Source organism: Haliotis rufescens, unplaced genomic scaffold (assembly GCF_023055435.1).
Source record: "Haliotis rufescens isolate VD_foot unplaced genomic scaffold, xgHalRufe1.0.p SCAF_38, whole genome shotgun sequence".
Taxonomy (NCBI): domain Eukaryota; kingdom Metazoa; phylum Mollusca; class Gastropoda; order Lepetellida; family Haliotidae; genus Haliotis; species Haliotis rufescens.
Window position 1 is genome coordinate 3,779,944 of NW_025964090.1, and position 23,582 is coordinate 3,803,525.

General features: G+C 42.9%; 1 protein-coding gene across 2 annotated transcripts; it reads right to left on the minus strand.

Moving 5' to 3' along the window:
• Positions 1–270: 270 nt before the first annotated feature.
• Positions 271–23,038, minus strand: LOC124113791 (lactase-phlorizin hydrolase-like). 2 transcript variants are annotated; one of them, XM_046474309.2, is made up of 17 exons: positions 22,889–23,038; positions 20,867–21,024; positions 20,159–20,289; positions 19,130–19,387; positions 17,529–17,709; positions 15,786–16,022; positions 14,814–14,943; positions 13,744–13,928; positions 12,913–13,125; positions 11,661–11,765; positions 11,422–11,552; positions 9,033–9,290; positions 7,264–7,447; positions 4,013–4,252; positions 3,027–3,156; positions 1,505–1,686; positions 271–500 (listed from the first exon to the last, which is right to left on the minus strand). In XM_046474309.2, the coding sequence occupies exons 2-17, from the start codon at positions 21,021–21,023 to the stop codon at positions 301–303; spliced, it is 2,922 nt and encodes a 973-aa protein (XP_046330265.2). In that variant the 5' UTR covers position 21,024; positions 22,889–23,038; the 3' UTR covers positions 271–300. The 2 variants fall into 2 exon arrangements, with proteins under 2 accessions (XP_046330265.2, XP_048237354.1); XM_048381397.1 differs by lacking the exon at positions 22,889–23,038 and adding an exon at positions 21,481–21,503.
• Between the last annotated feature and the right edge of the window lie 544 nt (positions 23,039–23,582).

Sequence of the window (23,582 nt, forward strand, 5' to 3'; positions counted from 1 at the left end):
AATATATTCATTAAAGGTGCAAATGTGGACATTTCGTAAGCGAGAAGATTGCACTAGGAACGGTGGTCCCCGGGTTAGCAGAGTTCACTTTAATGCATGCCAAATACATTTTAATTTTTAAAATTCATTTGCATGCTATTTTCACACGCGCATATACAAGCACACGCACACATACACACAGACAGACCGACAGACAGGCACGAGTGTCAATGCGATTTAAGTATCGAGAGCAGATTGTTGATGTTTCTCCATATGCCTAAAGGTTCTTAATCAGTGAGAAACTGCTTTATTCAAACGTTTTTACTGTTTTACAAAACCATTTTCCTTGATCAAGCTTGTAATGTACAAGGCTGATTTCTTCGGCGTCCGGGTTCTTGCCGGGTCTGTAAAGTTGACTGAATATATACCGAACTTTTGGGTGTATCCACTGGCCCACTCGAAGTTGTCCATCAACGCCCATGCGGTGTAGCCCTGGACATTCACCTTGTCCCAGAGGATTGCTGGAAGAGATGTGTCCAAAGTGAGAAGTTACTACATGTAGGCATTTGTTTCCTATTTTAATAGGCTTTCAGCTTTCCCACCATTCGAACCAGTGTGTGAACCGCTGGTAGCATTGCTGAGATGAAGTATTACACACTCTCAATGAACACGGTACCATTGCTGAGATGCTGTAGTGTTGCTGAGATGATGTAGTGGTACTGAGATGAAGTATTACAGACTCTCAATGAACACGGTACCATTGCTGAGATGGTGTAGTGTTGCTGAGATGTAGTATTACAGACTCTCAATGAACACGGTAACATTGTTGAGATGAAATATAACAGAATGACAATGTCAAAGGTAACACTGCTGAGATAAATAAACTCGATTGTACCGGATATGACAGCCATATAGTCATCAGATATATAATCATACGATGCGTATCACGGAAACATATAACACTTCCATTACATTAAAGGCAGCCATCGATGGCTAATTCCAAGCGCTGCTTTGTCTCACAACGAGGCCCAAATGATCGTGTTATTTTCATTGTGCAGAAAAGAAATTACATTTTAGGTCACGTTTTACATTACGTCGTCTCGCCTTTGTGTATAGCTCGATGGCTTCCGTCGGTAAAACTTTCAAAAAGTTTTATGGTAGACATGTGGAGGACATTTCCAAATTTGACGCATCAGTGACAAAAAATGATGTCCGATGCAATTCCCTTTTTTGACTTATACCATATGGTCCCATGTTTTTCAGGTGAACAATTGACTTGCCTTTGCATGTGTTTGTGACGGGTACCAACATTGGGGCAGGATACGCTCTCCTTTTAGCGAACACCTGGTATCATTACTGTTTGATAGTGATTCATAAACACGTGCTCATGATATAGTCCGAATTGTACAATCGAATCGAGATTTCTATTGGATATGGAAAGAGTTTTGTCGCTTTATTCAACTAAAGATTGTTCGGCGTGTGTATAAGCGTTCACCAGGTTCTATACCCAAGGGCACAGACTTACCTTTAAGAAGTTCGTTGGTGTAGGATTTGTAGTACTGGACCCTCTGGTCATCCGCCAGCCCGCCAGTGTCAGCCGATCCACTTTCCGTGATGAAGATAGGGAAGTCGCCATAGTAATTCTTGATGAATTTCAACACGTTCCGGATTCCCCATGGATTTATGCTTAGCCATTCGGCAACCGTTCTACAGATAACAAAACAACACCACATTACTCCCTGGCCGAGCAACTGATCTTGTGGGGGCGGTCGGGTACCTAGGGGTTAAAGCGTTCGCTCGTCACGCCGTAGACAAGGGTTCGATTCCCCACATGGGTACATTGTGTGAAGCCCATTACTGGTGTCCCCCGCCGTGATATTGCTGGAATATTGCTAAAAGCAGCGTAAAACCATACTCACTCACTCACTCACTCACTGATCTTGTGAGGAATAGATTCGCAATATTGGAACATGGTGACCAGTAGAAAACAACGGCAAATTTGCAAAATGAGTGTGTGCAACATAATGTGTAGCACTGAAATCTATTATGTAAGAAATCGAAGTACTCTTCAGGTACGGAATGAATCTGTCCTTTGAACCGTATGCACTCCCTTCTCTATATTTATGTACACTTAAGTTCCGTCTACGTTTTGGAAATATCCACATATGACATTGATCTCATGTTGACAAATGAATTTCCAAGATACCACCGATTCCTGCTGGACAGTATGGAAAAGATAAATGTTTCTCCAGATGGTTGCAAGGTCATATGGTGTGATACACAGAGACTGAAGAAGTAACTGAAAGGATTGTCAAGTAGATATGGCCGTGGAGGAGTTACAAAACTCAACAAGGTGAGTTGAGGTGAAATGGGGTTTAACGTCGCGACCAAGATTATTGCACTTATATAACGACGTGCATGCAGACGTGTGTGTACTAGTCCGGACTGATGCCGATTTTATAGTGCTAGCACACTGAGATACCATGCCGTAGTTTAACTTGGATACCCCACTCAGAAACAGTATACTGATTTTGAGTCGACCAGTCCTTGTTTTAGCCGCTTAATGCCGAGCGCCAGACAGGTGTTACAAGTACGATATTTTAACCTATTTTAGGATGACGCGGTCGGGGCTCGCCGGGCGGACGCTCTACCACTACCACTACACCACGGAGGCGGTCAAAACATGCAACAAAAACTTACCTTTTTATACAGATTGTGCGAGTGGTGTTACCGCTAGGTTAGAACATGTTTAACCTTTTCGCGAACATCACATATGAATCATTCATATAATTTTCAACACTAGTTTGCCTTTTACGCCGAAAGGAGTCGGACAATCGAGGATGGTTATTCTCTGTCGTTGACGTGAAAGGTTGCGACATTCTATTTCGGTTTCTGTATTGCTATAGGAATATGAAATAGAAATATGTTGTCTCATTTAAAAAAAAAATAAGAAACGTTTTTCAAAATAGATTGCATAGGGAAATATGTACACACGCATGTAGCAACTGGAGTTCTGCCAGATGTATGTATGCTGCATGTCAACTTACTTGGGCCAACACATGTCTTTCCTAACCTCGGTCTCCTGGTCCTCCATATAGTCAGGGGTGGAGCTGGGGGAAGGGTTGTTCGCCACCAGGTCAGTCGTGTAGTGGTTCACACCCATGAAGTCGTAAGCCCCTGTCATGGTATATGATAAAGGGTAAGGTATAAGACTGTAGATCATTGATGTAATTCATGGACGCAATGAGAAGATAAGAAGTGACGTTTATCCCTAGATGCATTTCGCCGATGAGGGTAAGATTGGTAGAGGTATAAGCGTGTGGCAGGGTGCGGATATCTTTAGGCGAACACCTGGTATCATCACTGTTTGATAGTGATTTATGAACACATGCTCATGGAAAGTGGTTTGTCGCTGCTTTTATCATCATCATCATCATCATCATCATCATCATCATCCCCATCCCCATCATCACCACCACCACCACCATCAACATCATCATTATCATCATCATCATCATCACCACCATCACCACCATCACCACCCATCACCATCCATCATCCATCATCCATCATCATCCATCAATCATCATCATCAATCATCATCATCAACATCATCATCATCATCATCATCACCATCACCACCATCACCATCCATCAATCAATATCATCCATCATTATCCATCATCATCCATCATCATCCATCAATCATCATCATCAATCATCATCATCATCTTCATCATCAATCATCATCCATCATCATCCATCAATCATCATAATCAATCATCATCATCATCATCATCCATCAATCATCCATCATCAATCAATCATCATCCATCATCATCATCCATCATCATCATCATCATCATCATTTATAGTATTTAGTCGGAATCGTACAATGGATTTCTTATGATAATCCAAGGGTTTTGTCCCTTTTACTTTCATGTTGTACAATTTCAAAGACCAGAGGACCAACTGTACCGTTTGCCGTTACGCCTCTTTATTCTATTAAAGAAAATTAGCTTGCCATGTGTACCTTTGTTATTTTTCTTCTCCTCTGCACTGAAGACCGGAAGTCGGGAGTGTCTGAGCCCCTCCTGACGAGATCTGCGGTCGATGTAGCGCTTCATCACTTCTGGGTAGTCCCCGTTGCCATATATGGCGTTAGCCAACCAGCCAAGTTTGAAATGGAAAGCCCTGTGTGCTGCCTCCAAGTCGGCTGAGCTAGAGGTCATAGGTTCCTTCCACTCAATGTCAAGCGTAATGCCCACCATACCTGAAGCATGAGTGAGTGAGTGAGTGGGTGAGTGGGTTGGGTTTAACGCCGCTTTTAACAGTATTCCAGTTATATCGCGGCGTGCCAGCTTAATGTGGGAGGAAAGCCCGAAGTGATGCAGGTCTCAGACGTTTACCATTTCGGCGAAACCTACGGGCACGGGTATGGTGCTGACAAACCTAGAAACATAATCGGGGCGAACCGGGATTCGAACCCACAATCATAGGTTTCTGGCGTGGCCAAGGGACGCAACTGGGCTACCTGTGCCCCCGCCTGAAGCGTGAAGTAAAGGGAGGCCGTTGTGATGAACAGTGAACCGAAAATGTGTTGTTACTCACAGGACACAAGAAATATTTCCGTAAATCGAATTTTGATTGTCGCTGAGTTTGACCAACCGATCCATTAAGTCGCCTTTTGCGACAAGCTCAGATGCATATGTTGACAAGGAGCTGTTCTAATCCTTGTTTGTTTGTGTGTTGTTTAACGGCGCATTCAGCAATGTTCCTGCTATATGACGTTGATCTGTAAATAATCGAGACAGGATCAGACCATCCAGTGATTGATATTATGAGCAACGATCAACGCCGTCTGGGTACGATGACACGCAAACCGTCAAGTCACCACCGCCCCACCCCATCTATTAAGACCAGCAAGGGATGCTGGGGACAACGATCCTGACGATAGCAATGCGCTCTTGAAGATAAGGGGATCATTGAGATCGTGCATTAGATTATGTCTTGGGATAAAATACACAAAACTAAAACACGCTGCAACAGGGTTGCTAAGTAACCGCGGAGGTCATAATTAACCTCTAGATTCGAAAGAAACTTTGGCCTTTGTCCGGGATAATAGCTGCGTGTTTCTATAAAGTCGGTAATCATTTCCATTCATTTAGATTAACAAATATCCACTGATTATTGGATGTGAAAGGAGCTACCTTAGCGTAGAGATGAAAAAGATGCTGCTGGGAAGAATATAGGTCCCAAGCAGCCTGTGCGTGGCTCACTGTGGGGATTACGGGCAAGAATATAGGTCCCCAGCAGCCTATGCATGGCTCACTGTGGGGATCACGGGCAAGAATATAGGTCCCCAGCAGCCTATGCATGGCTCACTGTGGGGATTACGGGCAAGAATATAGGTCCCCAGCAGCCTATGCATGGCTCACTGTGGGGATCACGGGCAAGAATATAGGTCTCCAGCAGCCTATGCATGGCTCACTGTAGGGAGTACAGGCAAGAATATAGGTCCCCAGCAACCCATGCATGGCTCACTGTGGGGAGTACAGGTAAGAATATAGGTCCCCAGCAACCTATGCGTGGCTCACTGTGGGGATTAATGGTAAGAATATAGGTCCCCAGCAACCCATGCGTGGCTCACTTGGGATCACGGGCAAGAAAATAGGTCCCAAGCAGCCTATGCATGGCTCACTGTGGGGAGTACAGGCAAGAATATAGGTCCCCAGCAGCCTATGCGTGGCTCACTGTGGGGAGTACAGGCAAGAATATAGGTCCCCAGCAGCCTATGCGTGGCTCACTGTGGGGATAACGGGTAAGAGTATAGGTCCCCAGCAACCTGTGCTTGTCTCACCATGGAGAATAGGGGTAAGAGTATAGGTCCCCAGCAACATATGCGTGTCTCACCATGGAGAATAGGGGTAAGAGTATAGGTCTCCAGCAACATATGCTTGTCTCACCATGGAGAATAGGGGTAAGAGTATAGATCCCCAGCAACATATGCTTGTCTCACCATGGAGAATAGGGGTAAGAGTATAGATCCCCAGCAACCTGTGCTTGTCTCACCGTGGAGAATAGGGGTAAGAGTATCGGTCTCCAGCAACATATGCTTGTCTCACCATGGAGAATAGGGGTAAGAGTATAGGTCCCCAGCAACATATGCTTGTCTCACCATGGAGAATAGGGGTAAGAGTATCGGTCTCCAGCAACATATGCTTGTCTCACCATGGAGAATAGGGGTAAGAGTATCGGTCTCCAGCAACATATGCTTGTCTCACCATGGAGAATAGGCGTAAGAGTATAGGTCCCCAGCAACCTGAGCTTGTCTCACCATGGAGAATAGGGGTAAGAGTATAGATCCCCAGCAACATATGCTTGTCTCACCATGGAGAATAGGCGTAAGAGTATAGGTCCCCAGCAACATATGCTTGTCTCACCATGGAGAATAGGGGTAAGAATATAGGTCCCCAGCAACATATGCTTGTCTCACCATGGAGAATAGGCGTAAGAGTATAGGTCCCAAGCAACATATGCTTGTCTCACCATGGAGAATAGGGGTAAGAGTATAGATCCCCAGCAACATGTGCTTGTCTCACCATGGAGAATAGCCGTAAGAGTATAGGTCCCCAGCAACATATGCTTGTCTCACCATGGAGAATAGGGGTAAGAATATAGGTCCCCAGCAACATATGCTTGTCTCACTGTGGAGATTAGGGGTAAGAGTATAGGTCCCCAGCAACCTATGCTTGTCTCTCCATGGAGAATAGGGGTAAGAGTATCGGTCTCCAGCAACATATGCTTGTCTCACCATGGAGATTAGGGGTAAGAATATAGGTCCCCAGCAACATATGCTTGTCTCACTGTGGAGATTAGGGGTAAGAGTATAGGTCCCCAGCAACCTATGCTTGTCTCACCATGGAGAATAGGGGTAAGAGTATCGGTCTCCAGCAACACATGCTTGTCTCACCATGGAGAATAGGCGTAAGAGTATAGGTCCCCAGCAACATATGCTTGTCTCACCATGGAGAATAGGCGTAAGAGTATAGGTCCCCAGCAACATATGCTTGTCTCACCATGGAGAATAGGGGTAAGAGTATAGATCCCCGGCAACGGTGGTTTGATTGATGCCTGTTATCGCATCCCAATTGCGTGGATCGCTGATTATGACATCCACCACTGGATTGTCTTGTCCAAAATTGGTTATTTACAGACCATCGTCATATAGATGAAATATTTCTGAGTGCTGCGTTATACAACACACGTCAAACAAACACTCACCATTCTGTCGGGCTCTGAAGTCCTTGTCATACATCCTGTAAGTCTTGACGTGAGCCTTGATGATGTTGTGGGCGACCTGGTACACGGCAACACCCGGATCCTTGATACCAGGAGCGAATACCCCGATGCCATCCCCAAGCCAGGAAATGGTGACGACTTCATTAAATGTGATCCAGTGCTTCACCTGCATAGTATAGTGTCTTACAATATTTAATGTTTTAAATTTATATCATGGTGTCTCAGCATCATGTGAGGAGAGGGTTCAAGATTTACGCATTTTCATAGCGACTTGCGACATATGTGTGTGTCTGCTTTTACTAGTTCGGATGCATACCAATTCTATAGTGCTAGCCCACTGAGCATCAATAACCTACAAAGACACTTTATACCGAACTGACAAATTATGGTTTTATACCCTTATTGGTAGGCAGGGTAACACGTTCCATCTTTTAACGTCTTTTGGTATGACGTGACTAGGAAATCAAACAACCGACTTTCCGCTCTTCTGACAGACACTCTATCCACCAAAATTATTGTGAGAGGACATTCCACCGGGTCAGCTGGGAGTGTCACTTTTTCCAATATGAATTTAAAAGAATGTTCTCCGAATGAATAAAAGCCTCTGGCATTTAAGAGTGAGTGAGTGAGTATGGTTTTACGTCGCTTTAAGCAACATTCCAGCAATATCACGGCGGGGACACCAGAAATGGGCTTCACACATTGTACCCTTGTCGGGAATCGAACCCGGGTCTTCGGCGTGACGAGCTAACGCTTAAACCACTAGACTACCCGACCGCCCCCATTTAAGAAAATTATTCCTTCATGACTATTTGATAGTGATTATTAACACATGCTCATGACAAAGATGGAATCGTACAAATCTTATGATTTTGGAAATGTGTTTTTTCGTCGCTTTTAATCAATCGTAATTTTTGGGTTGCATTTTGCAGTAATATGAACAGTATTTACGTTACATTATAATCACATCATTTTCGGAAAACAATAACTTTATTAAATTGTTGTCAAAACTAAAATTATCATTCATAAACAAAATCTCTTTTCTTTTAGAAAAGTAACTGAATATGCGGAAAGTTGTAGAGTCTGATCCATTATAGAAATTATACATTGGGGATAATATTTGAGATGTTGAGTGAGTGAGTGAGTGAGTATGGTTTTACGCCGCTTTTAGCAATATTCCAGCAATATCAAGGCGGGGGACACCAGAAATGGGCTTCACACATTGTGCCCATGTCGGGAATCGAACCCGGGTCTTCGGCGTGACGAGCGAACGCTTTAACCACTAGGCTACCCGACCGCCCCTGATGATGTTGAGTAAATAGGTTGGTTCAACACTGCTTTGTAGAGTATTCCAGTTATATCATGGCGTGTCTGGACGGTCGGGTAGCCTAGTGGTTAAAGCGTTTGCTCGTCACGCCGAAGACTCGGGTTTGATTCCCGACATGGGTACAATACAGAAAGCCCATTTCTGGTGTCCCCCGCCGTGATATTGCTGGAATATTGCTAAAAGCGGCGTTAAACCAAACTCACTCACTCACTCATGGCGTGTCAGCTTGCGGGAGGAAAACCCGAACTGATGCAGGTCTGAGACGTTTACCACTTTGGTGAAACCGACGTGCACTGGTGTGGTGCTGACAAACCTAGAGACAGGGTGAATCTTGAATTCGACCCCACAATCATAGGTTTCTGATTCGTCTAAGAGACGCAACTCTGCAGAGTGCTATTGACCCCGGATGATATTTGATAAATACCTTGTCCCCGAAGTAGTGGAACATGACCCGGCTGTATTCTGTGAACCAATCAACGCTGGCCTCATTCATCCAGCCACCTTTATCCTGCAGTGCTTGTGGCAAGTCCCAATGATACAGGGTGACGAATGGTATTATATTATTGGCCAAGAGCTCGTTGATAAGATTGTCATAGTAGGCGATACCTTTGCTGTTCAAAGAGCTTGGTGTTCCGTCAGGCAAAATGCGACTCCACGAAATAGAAAACCTGTAAAAATTCACCTGAAACAGAAAAAAACGCCGCGAATTTAAAATTTCATTCTTTATATTGTAACAGCTGCACATGAAACGCTTATCAAGTTTGTTGTTATCTAGCAATGTTATCTAGGAAAAGTGGATGTGTTATTTATGTATTTGAAAGTACGTTGTATGGCGTTCAAGATGATATAAACTGACGTCCAAAAGAAACTTTACCAGAGTTTGAAATCACTCTTGCTCAAAAACAACAAAACATACATGCATGAAGTAATGTGTATTGAGAAGATCAATATATCAACATAATCAACACTGAAAATGACAATCATACCGCGACCGAGAATGACGTCAGAGCCCGCCAAAGTTGGGTGTGGTACAAAACTCGAGCTTTCAGAATCATGGACAATAGGCAGAGTACATAAACAATCGCTCACGTTCAATAACAAGACATTAGTAGCGTGTGTGACCACCAAATGCCTCAATACACGCAAAAACTCTTCGACGTACAGAAAAGTCAGTCGTCTGATTAGTTTACGTGGGATTTGACGCCATTCTTCTTGGAGGGCCAAGATCGGTTGGCTGGAGAAACTATGGTCGTTGTCGAACACGACGATCCATCAAGTCCCAGAGGTGTTCTATGGGGGACATGTCGGGTGAGCGTGCAGGCCACGGCAGGACGTTGACGTTGTTGGCTGCGAGGAAGTTAGTGACAATCCTGGCTGTATTGGCTCTAGCGTTGTCATGCTGATAAATGACACCACGTGGCTGCTGTTGGAGAAATGGTAGGACAACTGGACGAAGTATGTTATCCATGTAACGCTGAGCTGTCAAGTTTCCGTCAACGATGACCAGCGGTGTCCTCTCCTGCCCACAGATCTCTCCCCACACCATAACACTCCCTCCACCATATGGTACGACCTCCTGCACGCAACACGCCGCCGTTCGTTCACCCCTTCGACGGTAGACACGTTGTCTTCCATCAGCCCTAAACATACAGAATCGACTTTCGTCAGTGAAGACAACCCTCTTCCATTCACGCCGTTGCCAACGTCGCACAGTCCGGGCCCATCTCAATCACAGACCGCGATGTTGCGCTGTCAATAGCTGTCCTCTGTATGGTCTAAAAGCCCTGATTCCATGAGCCCTGAGTCTCCTGGCCACTGTCTGTCGACTAACCCTGTTACCTAAGGCATTTGTCGCCGATGACATCACTGTCAGGAAGCGATTTCGGAGGTGCAAGGTACGCAGGTACCGGTCATCATGGGGCGTGGTCACCCTGGGTCTGCCTGTTCTTGGCCTGTCAGCGGTCCGCCCTGTCTGTCTGTAACGTTGCATCAAGTTGGTAACGGCAACACCGGAGCAACCGAAGGTTCGTGCAATATGGGCGTGGGTGTCTCCCATCTGTACCATACCCAAGGCTCGTTCACGTTGTTCGACTGTGAGTCGTGGCATTTCTTTTGTGTTTTTTCTATCACTGTGGATGTCTGACTTGCCGTTGCAATCGTTTTATACCCTTACCCGCACGTGCATTTGCAGTTGTCCCTGGTGCACGTCTTTTTCACTTTTTCGCGTGTTATCTCGCAAACATGTAACAGACGATTAACATTTTCTGCATACACTATTGTTGTATTTAGGTTATGTGTTTTAGATAGACTTCATCGAAAAAAAAATAAAACTTTGTCTGAAATTTATATTTTCAGTTGGTAAAGTTTATTTTGGACGTCAGTTTAATTTTTAAAATTCATACAAAATGGCTTATCCTGCTTCTACATTCAAACAAGTCGTCTTTACAGATCTCTGGTTAAGCTATCGGAGATTACGGGTCAGAATATGTTTGACTGGTTTGACTCGCCCAAACTGGAATATATACAGGCCATTGTGAAATTGAGGGGCTGCTTACTTAATGAACACAAGAAATGAAGATAGCAATACGAAATCAGTGACATCTTTCAACGCAATAACTGAACACAAGCCCCGCCCATACTATTATCAACCAATCATGACTGTCATAGTTGTCTGTAAGTGGGCGTGGATTATTTCGTTTGGGTTTATTGAAACATATAAGCAAAATGATCATTGTCATCCAATCAAATTCCACGGAATCACATTCAATTTATTACTCCAAGTGGTTCACTGAAAGTGCAATGGTAACACTTACACCTAAGTCTTTCAGCATGCGAACATCCTCCTTATAATTGTGGTAGCTGTCGCAGGCAACGTCTCCAGTATCGTCGTTGGCAATGTTGCCTTTGATGTGAACGAACCTGTCCCATATGCTCTCCCCTTTTCCTGAAACCAAAAGCAAGATTTTATAGTTTACTCTCGTAAATTTACTCTCATGTTTCTGAAGATGACATGAACACTAGCCTTTCAAATAAAATACAAAACTATAATTACCGTCTTCGTTCCATCCACCTTCCACTTGATAGGAGGAAGTGGCGACGCCCCACAGGAACTTGTCAGGGAAATGGTCATAAAGAAATGTGTCTCTGTCAGCTGGGTCTGATAACAAACATAAATCATAGGTGAAGTGAGGTGAAAATGGGGTTTAACGTCGCGTCCAAGATAATTGCACTTATATGGCGACGTGCATGTACGTGTGTGTGTTTGTGTGGCTGCTTGTACTAGTCCGGACTGATGCCGATTTATAGTGCTAGCTCACTGAGATACCATGCCGCAGTTTAACATGAATACCCCACTCAGACACAGTATACCGACTCCGAGCCGACAGTCCTTGTTTGAGCCCCTTAATGCCGAGCGCCAGACAGGGTAACAACAAGTACCATCTTTTAACGTCTTTTGGTATGACGCTGCCGGGGATCGAACCCCGGACCTTCCGCTCTCCGGGTAGACGCTCGTCCACTAGACCACGGAGGGAGGCGGTCTCATAAATCATAGCATTCGCTTGATGTTAATTTCATGAAATATACACACAATTTGTTTTGGCGATGAACATGACGCAAAATGTCAGGAAGCATAGGGAGCAGCTACTTGATTTTCAGGGGTTGGGATGGATTTTTTCTAATAGAACAATCAAACCCTTGTTTTACTGGAACAATACTCAAGCCTCGCATTGCAGGAAAAGAACGATTGTGCCCTTATCTTGGTAACGATGTATCCAATGAACATAGGTCGTTATTTGTTTGTATTTATTATTAATGAAGCACCCGTTTAAGTTTGAAAAATACAATAATTATTAATCTCCTAAACATTAAAAAATATTAATTGCTCCCTTAAGTCCTTTGGTATTTCAGGAAGGGAGGGAGTGAATTGGTTTTAACGCCGTTTTGAATTCCTACAGTTATATCAAGACGAGTCAGCTTGATGTGGGAGGGAAGCCCGAACTGATGCAGGTCAAAGATGTTTACCACTTTGGTGAAACCCACGAGCACGGGTATGGCACTGACAAACCTAGAAACATATGGGCAAACCGGAATTTAAACCCACAATCTTAGGTTCTAGTCTGCCCAAGGGACGCAACTCTCCACAGTGAATTGCGGTGCCTTTGACAACTGCGCGTTGATGAAATATGCATACTGGATGTTTGAATTTCATCTGGACTTAAATGTAGGATGTAAGGATTTGATGCAGTAACGATAACGATACATTCATACGGCTATAGTGAATACAAAACCACCATCGTACGTACATGCTCTGTAGTTCTGTATGTCCTGGGTGAACCCCCTCTCCTTGTTGATCATCTGGTACAGCTTCACTGACCTCCGGGGGTACCTCGGTCTATGTGGGAGGCTGAAGTCCACATAGTAGAAGCCGAACTTGGTGGTGTAGCCTCCGCTCCATTCAAACGTGTCAATCAGCGTCCAGACAAAGTAACCCTTCACGTGGACTCCGTCATCGATAGCTATAAGAGGTAGATCATGTGAAAGTGAGTATGTTAGATTTAACCCCGCCGTTTTAGCTTATGGGGGGGGGGGGGGGGGGGGGGGGGGGGGGATGGGGGAGGGCAAAGTGATGCAATCGTCGACGTTTACCACCAATTGTGAAACCACGAACATGGGTATGGTGCTGATAAACCTAGAAACATGATAAGGGCGAACCGGGATTCGAACCCATGATCCTAGGTCTCTTGTACGCCTAAGAGACGCAACTCATTTTAATGAAAGATGGCTGCACCTGTACCCACGGAAGACAAGGTGCAATAGTAAGAAATAATTTAACACTTCAAAATTTCCGTGCACTGGGTTGCAGGCAGCATCGACCGGGAGATAGAATAACTCGCCCCATCTAACAATTGACATTTCTGTTTAATTGGCAATTTTCAAGAATTAGCGCCTGTCATGAGGTGTGCATATCTGTGAGTTCATGATACCTTTCAGGGCGCCGTTATATTACTGCACTGCTGTCCCAGGCGGCGTTAAAACCCAAGACACTCACTCACCTTTGACACGCCGTGATACTGTTATACTGGAATACTGTTAAAAGCGGCGTTAAAACCCAACTCACTCACTCACTCACTCACCTTTGAGGACGTTGTTGCTGTAGTCCCTGATGTAGTCAATGCGGGCCTGGTCTTCCATAGTGCCACAGTCCCCTTTGCCGTTCTCGGTGATGTACACGTCGATGTTGTTGTAGTTGTCTTTGATGTAGTTCAGCAAGCGCCGAATGCCCCACGGTACCATTCGCCACATTGTTGTATTGTCGTTTCTTAAAACAACATTCTCCATCATTGAAAACAAAGTTCATGATACCTTCCCTTAACATACTTTAAAAACTAAAAAACAACACCTTCAAAGACCCTCTGATCTTGTCCATTAAAGACAATAAAACATAGTGTCAGCCTACCATATTTAAACCTGAGTTCGAATCCCCTGTGAGCGGCATCTTTATGACCCCTTTGATCTGTTGAATCACTCGTTGATGAACATGATCTAAATCTTTAAGTGGCATATTAGAAGCAATAGTATCAATTAAAACAAAGTTGACCTGTTGATTTCAGCATCTTTAGCGACTAGTGTGTGAGTTCGGTTTAACGCCGCTTTTAACAGTATTCCAGTTATATCGCGGCGTGTCAGCTCAATGCGGTAGGAAAGCCCGAAGTGATGAAGGTCTTAGACGTTTACCACTTCGGTGAAACCCACGAGCACGGGTATGATGCTGACAAATCTAGAAACCTAATCGGACTCGAACCCACAATCATAGGTTTCTGGCGTGCCCAAGGGACGCAACTCTGCACAGCGAATCGTAGCGCCTTAGACGTTCCGGCACTGAGGCTAGAACAAACATGGTACCAGCATCTGCACACATCCCATTGAAAGAAGTCAACCCTGTCTTCAAGATCTTAAACCGTTGATCTGTGTGTAACAGATGTTGTTTAAGATAGTTGATGGACATCCATTAGCTATTTTAGTATTCGTATGACCAATAACACATATGAATAATAGTTTTAGCGGTTTGCGACAGCCCATATTTATCTCACTTTGTCTATATGAAGCTGTCATAAGCATCAAAATGTTAAAACACCCTTCATTGAATGTAGTTTTGTATCAAATTCATAAAAAAAGAGTATTGGAAATTAAAGAATAATCGAACCCTGGCCATTGTGGATCAAATGTGAATGTCACATCCTGGTCGTTAAAGTATCCAGGAGTGAGGTCGTTGTCTGGTTTGGAACTGATCATCTGTGTTGTGTAGTGGTTGATTCCAAGGAAGTCGGTGGCACCTAGAAATGAAGGAGATAGGAATTTTGACACCATTCATTACCGTATTACACATATCACAGCGTGGCAGCGTTATGTGGCATGTGATCTAAGACCTTTACCACTGAAACGCAAGCATGTGTTTTGTGTTGACCGAGAAACTTAATCAGTGCCAATCCGGGATTTGAACCGAGGATCATTAGTTTCTGGCACCTATAAAGGACACAACTCTGCACAGCGAACTGTGACGCCTTGAAAACTTGGCCAACGTTACTCCTCTTATAACAAGGAGAAGTCTAGACATTCACAACGACTATCCTACAATTTAATCTTGTGCATGCGTGGTTTAATCGTTCGCTGACTTTGCCAAAGCCCGGACTCAATTCCCCAATGTTGGTCCTGGTTAGTCTGGTGCCCCCCACCCTGATATTGCTCGAATAATTGCATGAATATGAATTCAATCCTCTCTCTACACCCAATAAAAAGGTGTATTTTTCAAAAAGATTTAGCACATTCATAGTAGGTACCCACATCAATAAGAAATGGAACTTGTTCCTTCTGGCAATGTATGTATTCTATCATAACACTAATGGTGTCCCTTTAACACGCCAGAAACCTATGATCGTTGTTCGAATCCCGGTTCGAATTCGCCCCGATTGTTTCCATGTTTATAAGCACCATGCCGTGCTCGTGGGTTACATAAAGTGGTAAACGTCTGAGACCTACATCACTTCGGGCTTTCCTTCCACATTAAGCTGACACGTCGTGATATAACTGGAATACAGTTCCAAGAGGCGTTAAACCAAAGTCACTCACTCACTATCAATAACAGCAACTCCCAAAGTCAGAATGACATTTAACATACCTTTATTTCTCTTCTTCTCATCGTCAGTAAACATGGGCAGCCTGGACTTGCTGAAGCCTTGCTGCTTGCTTTTGTAGTCAACCGTCTTCCTCATGATGGCTGGGTAGTCTCCAAACACAATGGGATTGGCGAACCATCCGAGTCGGAATTCCATGACAAGCTTGGCGGCATCTATGTCTGCTTGGCTGTCAGTTTTAGCTTCCTTCCATTCAGTGTCTATAGTCATTCCCACCTTGCCTGCAAATGTTAACACGTCATCGTTTAAGAATACAATAAATGTCATTCCTATAACGAGATTGAAATCACTTCTCTAAAACAGTCCAAGAGAGGACAATTTGATGCAAATTTGAACAAGCATTCTTCACTGGCATCCTGAGATACACCACACGAACTTTATTATATATTTGCTACAAAAGTTATACCTGGCCAAATTGGTGTCTTATGTTGGCATGTGCTCGAACCGGGGATACCATGCTGCAGTTTTACATGAATAACCCACTCATACACGGTATACTGACTCTGAGCCGACCAGTCTTTGTTTTATCCAGTTAATACCGAGCGACATTCAGGGTAACAACAGGTACCATCGTTTAACATCTTTTGGTTCGACGCGGTCGTACTCAGAAATATTCAATTAATATGACGGCAGCCTGTCAATAATCGAGTCAGGCCTATACAAACAAGTGATCCGCGCCGTCAGGCTACGTTCACACGCTTTCTACCCTTTCACCACTCTAGCCATTAAGTCTCCTCGTACGGTTAGCATAGGTTGCGGGGGACCAGTTCTATCTCTAATCCCCACGGGGCGGTATACTGTTTGTTACTTGCACTTATGACACAACATATAAAACCAAATAGTAAATGATGTAAACTGCCGGGCAAAAGAAAGTATATACTTGTAAACTTGATTTGACTAGCAATTACAAACGTTTCAGGTCTTTGAAAGGCATTTGGAAGTGATTCACATAAGGAAGAGAAAATATGGATGTCAACTTCTTTATTATGAGGAACACAACGTTCGGAGTATATGCTTACTCCTTCTTCAGGTGAATGATGAAGGAGTAAGCATATACTCCGAAAAGTTGTGTTCCTCATAATAAAGAAGTTGACATCCATATATTTTCTTCCTTATTACTAACGTTATGAAAACGTGACAGGCTGAAAACAGTCGCCGAAACACTGTAAACTCAAGATCCAAAATACAACCATGATACCCGTCAAATAGATCATTATTGTTTGTTTCATTTCAACCACCTATCCGTGAAGATACGAGTTAGAATAGGTCTTTACCATCTCATCCTTGTCGTAAGAGGCGGTTATGTTTGTCCTCAGAGGCGACGAACGGGATCGGGTGGTGTCATAGTATCCAAATTGCGTGGATCGATGCTTATGATATCAATCTTTGTATTGTCTAGTCCAGACTCGTTATTGACAGACCGCCGTCATATACCTGGTGTATTGCTGAGTTAAGCGTTAAACAAATAAGAAAAAATTCTGCCACCATCAAACATGGGTGTAAACTTTATTTTGCCCGGCAGTTGGTTTGAAAGATGACTGAGTTCACAGGAAAGGTGCGTTTTCTCTGCCTCTGAAGATACAGGTAAAACTGTGGTCCATATACCGCAACCCTTCACCTGGCGTTTTAAAGTGCTCTAGAGACAATACCATAGCAGCTGCAGATATTGCTGTAGTTCTAAGTCAGTCATCGTCAAAGGAAGGTATGCATGTTCCCATGCTCCTTACCTTGTTGTGTGGCCCTGTATGTGTCATTGTAAGTATGGTAAGCCTCTACATGGGACTTGATGATGTTGTGAGCAACCTCATACACGATCGTATTGTCTTTGATACCAGGTGCCATGCTGCCAGATTCGTAGCCTACCCAGGACACCACAAAAGGCTCGTTGAATGTGATCCAGTGTTTTACCTAGCATGAAATATTATAATAAGTTCAACTTACCACTTTGGAAATACTTTTGCTCCTGGCTCGGGGTACACGGACACAAATGGTACACCCCCAGGAATAAGCTTACCAGGAATTTATCTTTACGCCATGTTTATTGAGTAAACTACCATCAAGTTCAAATTATGGTACGTATCCAGTAAACTACGTTTATAACGAACACGCTTATAACGAACTGCGGTTATAACGAACTTATTTTTTTGGTCCCGAGCATTTGCTGTACGAATACTTTATATGCTTATAACGAACTAAAATTAATGGTCCCTTTGAGTTCGTTATAACCGTAGTTTACTGCATTACCATAATTTGAAAACAAAGGGAGATTGACATGCCAAGCATATGTCGCCATATAGTCGGGTAAGATGTAGAAGAACATTTAATTAAAGTAAATTAAATATGCTCCACAAAAAGTAGGGAATCACGAAGTATAAATGCCATGATGTTAAAGTCAACTTTGTAAAGTACTGCCAGAAATAGAACGGTTTTGGAACCAAAATCTAACGCCCTCAACATACCAAAGCCATGCAATTCCTCCGTGAATGGAGAAGGGGTCATTCTAACGCTTCGGTGAAAGGGCGACAAGTCGCTCTGGACTATTTGTATTGTTGATGTTATTCACGGCAACATGTAAGCTCTACTCCACTCTTGCATTAATGCATTATTTGTGATGTCATTGGGAATGCGAAATTTGATGAACGCCAAAGGGATATTGACATGCTTACAACTGGGAGAAGTAGCTATTATGTTCCATGTGTCTCAGTTTGCGATTTGCAGACTTTGCAAATTTAAAATCAGATCTTAGTTCTCGCTATCGCTAAACAAAGATCTTAGGACATCCCATTACGGGTCACGTCAGAACGACCTTTCATCCAACCAATCAAAGCGTCGCTTTCCGACAGTGTGAATGTGTTTTCTCATCATGCAGCCTCGAAAACGTTAACACGAGGAATTCCGCACGACAGTTACAGCCAGTACTAATTCCGTCAAAATTATCGCTTCCGTGGGATAAACATATGAACGGAGGAGGCTTTGCACAGTACGTGGGAAGCACTGCCATACAATCTCAACCATATATTAGACATGCCGGAATGTTCGTTTCCTCAGTTTTCAAAATTTTAATCGAGAACTGTATCAACATAATTTTCAAGCGTAGTCTGAAATGGAAATCGCCAGGTTGAAAAGAGTGCCGTAAAGCTCGAGAAAGCTGCTTTCTAATTGGCTGATGTCGACTTCTTGTTATTCATTTCAATGGTCTGTCAAAGTTCGGCAGCAAGAACTTTGATCTGATTTGAATGAGATAGTGCTCAACATTATTCAATAAATCTTTCGAGCGTACCCAACAAAGAACAAAATATACAATGATGAATGTTTGACTCCAACTTACCAAATGACCAAACCGTCTGAAACACAGTTCAGCATAGTTGTTGAAATGCTGTATCAGGGAACTATTTTGCCAGCCGCCGTACTTCATTAAGCCTTGTGGAAGGTCCCAGTGGTAAAGTGTCACTAGCGGAGTGATATTGTACTTCTTCAGTTCAGTCAAGACATTGGTGTAGTGCTCGATGCCTTTCTCGTTGATGGTGTTGTTGGTACCATCAGGCATGATGCGTGTCCACGCAAAGGAGAAACGGTAGTGGGACACCTGACAACATTAAAGCGTGAATGAGTATCGTTTTAAGCAGCCACTAGCACAATCCAGCTGTATTCCAGTTTGTTTGTTTGTTTGTTGTTTACCACCGCACTGAGCAATATTCCAGCTATATGACGAGGGACTGTAAATAGTCTGGACCAGATGATCCAGTGATTGATATCATGGATTCACGCAATTTGGACAAGATGGCATGCATCAACCAACAGTCCATGTATAACTTGTCATATTGAATGGGTTGTCCGCTGCTATCATATACTGATAGCAAGGCTTTATAACATTAATTAAGATATTTTCGCATCGTAAGTCTCATATATTAGGAATATATATTGTTATCTATACTTTTTATTTATAATTTATGTAAGGGTAATAAATAGTCTCTACGTCATTTAATGTCAGTCTTCAAATAATCGAAGTTTAGAAATCGCGTAGGAATACAATGACTCAGTGAACCACTATATCTGCTATATAGTGCTTATGATTTATAGCCAGGTTTGTCTTCATAAGCATTCGCACATAGGAAATTGTCTAAACTTGTTTAGAACGTTGTGCAAAGGGTTTTTGAGCACGTAGGCATCGTATCAGTGCGTATAACTAAAATCTAGTAGTCCGTCCATGTGACCTCATTTGAATAATTATCGGAATCCGAACATTTCATAAGAGTGTTTATGAATCAATATCACATAGTGATTGATACCAGGTGTTCGCGAAAAGTTGAGCATATTACCCTCTTTGAGTATTTTCAAAACAAACTACACCACTTACCCCGAGCTCCCGCAACAACTGCACATCTTCCTTGTAGTGGTGGTAGTCGTCACCGGCGATATCACCGTTGCTACCGTCGGCAATGTTCCCTTTCACATGGCTGTACACGTCCCATATACTCTCCCCTTTACCTGTTGACAATCACAGTCTTATGAAGAAAAAAAACCTAGTTGATAATAAAAGAAGTCATCGTCTAAAAATACCAAACAACATTTATGTCATTGGAAAATACTGTTACAATTTTGCGTTGACATACAGATGTTATCCAAGAAGGTACACCCTGTTGATTGTATACCCCCTTTGTCTGGCAGAGATATTTACAAAACGAAATCGAAACATGTAATTCATTGGTGTGACCAAAGTTAGGAGTCATGGTCCATGGTGTTACTCTATCTCATCACAACTCAGAGAAAGCAGTCTATTAGAATCCTATGAATATCTGTTCTCCGCAGCGTTGGGGTTTAAAAATAAATAATTTGTTCCAGAATTTACAGTAAAATAAATAATCTTTCTTCAGGCTATATATATTTGCAAAACAAGCTATCCTTAGGACATGCATGTTGGAAGTCTTAAAAATAAATTTGCACTACGATCAATTAATGTTCGGCTCCTCTATGTATGCTCGGAATCAGTGACAAAACATATTCTGTCTCTCGCAAAAATCCCATATTGTGCACTCCAGTGATTAATAATTATATTTATTCCTACCATCCTCATTCCAGGCGCCTTCTATCTGGTAGGCGGAGGTGGCTACTCCCAGAGCAAAGTCATCAGGGAACTTTCCCAGGAGAAAAGTATCATCAGAAACCTTGCCATGGACGACTTGCAGAACCGACAAGGCAATAACGAATATCACCCTCTTCATTCTGAAAACATAAATACCTATGAAAGCATGTGCAGGCTTTCAAAATAGATATCGCCGTGATATAAATGGAATATTATTATTTTTAAAATTTAAAACAAAACACAACGCTGAATAACAAACATGTTGTGTGCACAACGAATGAACTAATGGTGATTAACGGTCATGCTATTATGTTAATATCATCATATATTATATATTATGTTTAATATGTTATACTGATCAAATATGTTAAATTAAATGAAATAAAATCAAATATGTAAGAAACACACAACTCTTTATCAACTGTTATTTTTCATAATAACTCAGCTTACCAATTATAAGCATGTCATAAGATAAGGGTTGTGTTTGGTTATAAATGTTAAATATATTTGACTGTAACTTGAGCTGCAATTACTTTATACATACATACATACATACATACATACATACATACATACATACATACATACATACATACATTGTCTATTTGCAGCTTACCATCTCTGTAGGGATTACGGATACTTGTTAGGGGTTGTCTCTCATGCAAGAGCGAGACAGTAAATATTTATTGGTACACGGACTGACCACTGAGAGGCGCATCGACGTCGGCATGTACTGGCCCTGCTATCTTAGTTCAACATTGCCACAAAGTAAACTCAGCGGCCTTGCTTGTCCTGGTTACTGTGTGTGTACACGAAGAGCAACCATAGGGTAGAAAGGTCACCATCTCATTTGCATGTCCTTTTCAGACTTACGGGTTTTACTGAGTATTTGATGCCTAGACGGAACCGACGGCGTTACCCAGAGGTTTCAAATGTCACAAATCTCGGGCACTGAATAGTCATTAACAACCGCAAATTTGAAAACACATGCATGTTATCGACATTGTGAGTGAGTATTGTTTTACGCCGCTTTTAGCAATATTCCAGCAATATCATGACGGGGGACAACAGAAATGGGATTCACACATTGTACCCATGTCGGGAATCGAACCCGGGTCTTCAGCGTGACGAGCGAACGCTTTAACCGCTATGCTACCCGATCGCCCCTATAGACATTGTGAAATGTAAACGTTATCAGTAACTTTTCTGAAGCACACACTCACTCTCTATGAGAACTCGCACAGTTATGCGACAGATATGACGTCATCATAACGTCATTAAGTCATGATACAATGGATGATGTTCAATGCTTATGAGATAACAGACCGTGTCTGTTTAGCAGACAGTAGACAAAAGCAACTAAATCGACATTGTTCTGATAAGTATTGATTAAACTTAATCAATTAACTCGATTATTGCTGAGTACGGCGTAAAACAACAAACCAACCAAAACCAACCCTATACCTTGTACATATATTTTCACAGAAGTGTTCATCTTTTAACCAATCCATTTCATAAACAGCTTGATATATACATTAAGCCTTTGATTTGGATTATGCAAATGAATATAACTTAAAAGTTATATAACCCTGAATACTAACTATCTGGAATTGACATTGAATATATGGCGTACATATATATATATATATACACGCCAACGCCAGATTATCTGACCATCTGGAGGATTCCATTTGGAGTGAAGGCACAATAATGCTGAAACTATGAATGGATCACTGTGAATCAGTGATGACTCCAGGTGTTCGCGAATAGGGTAAGCATTTCCCGCTCTACCAACAGCACCATCGACTCACAAAATTTGCAAAAAAACGTAAGTTGTTTTTGTTGCCTAACGCCACACATCAGTGTCCCTGCCATACGATGGCGGCATGTAAACAAGCTTTGACCCGAAAATCCAGTGACAGAAAAGCGGGTTTAATTATTTTGCTGACGATGTGTTAATTCTGAATAACGTCTATTGCGTACATGTAAAACGAACACGCTTACCTGCCGCTACCAACTCACATAGAATATGTGGCGTGTTATCAAAATCAAGGTAATCGCCAAGGACTAAACAACAGGTCAGAACATTTTTCTGTTTCTTTCACGCTCAACATGTGTCCCGTTCACGATTCTTCATCGTGACGTTCAAGGTTTAAAGGCGTGGGTTTATTAGAATCACAAGCTGGCTTTACATAGAAACCTAGTTATGACCTGCCCCGTTACCGGTCACCTTATGTTTGCACGAACACCTGGTGTCATCACTGATTTCAGTGATCCATTCATAAAACAGTAACCGCTGGTTTGCTTTTTACGCCAATCGGAATCTGTTTTGGCGGTTAACCGAAACTGATTATTCTCTGGCGTTGACGTTGCTGTGGCGTTGGCAGTTGGAAATTGGACTTCAAAAAGTTCAAACTTTTAAAGGCTGAAAACAGTCGCCAGTTGTGAGATACTCATTAAGATGAGTGGGCACGGGTGGCCCAGTCGTCTAAGGCGCCGCGATTCGCTGTGCAGAGTTGCGTCCCTTTGGCACGCCAGAAACCTATGATTGTGGGTTCAAATCCCGGTTCGCCCCGATTATGTTTCTAGGTTTGTCAGCACCATACCCGTGCTCGTGGGTTTCATCGAGGTGGTAAACGTCTGAGACCTGCATCACTTCGGGCTTTCCTCCCACATTAAGCTGACACGCCGCGATATA

Coding starts and splice junctions, on each gene's coding strand:
- LOC124113791 (XM_046474309.2), bottom strand. CDS start 21,023: ATGAAGAGGGTGATATTCGTTATTGCCTTGTCGGTTCTGCAAGTCGTC. Junction 20,290..20,866: donor AGGCGCCTGGAATGAGGATG/GTAGGAATAAAT, acceptor GATTGTCAACAG/GTAAAGGGGAGAGTATATGG. Junction 9,291..11,421: donor GCATGCTGAAAGACTTAGGT/GTAAGTGTTACC, acceptor TTTCTGTTTCAG/GTGAATTTTTACAGGTTTTC.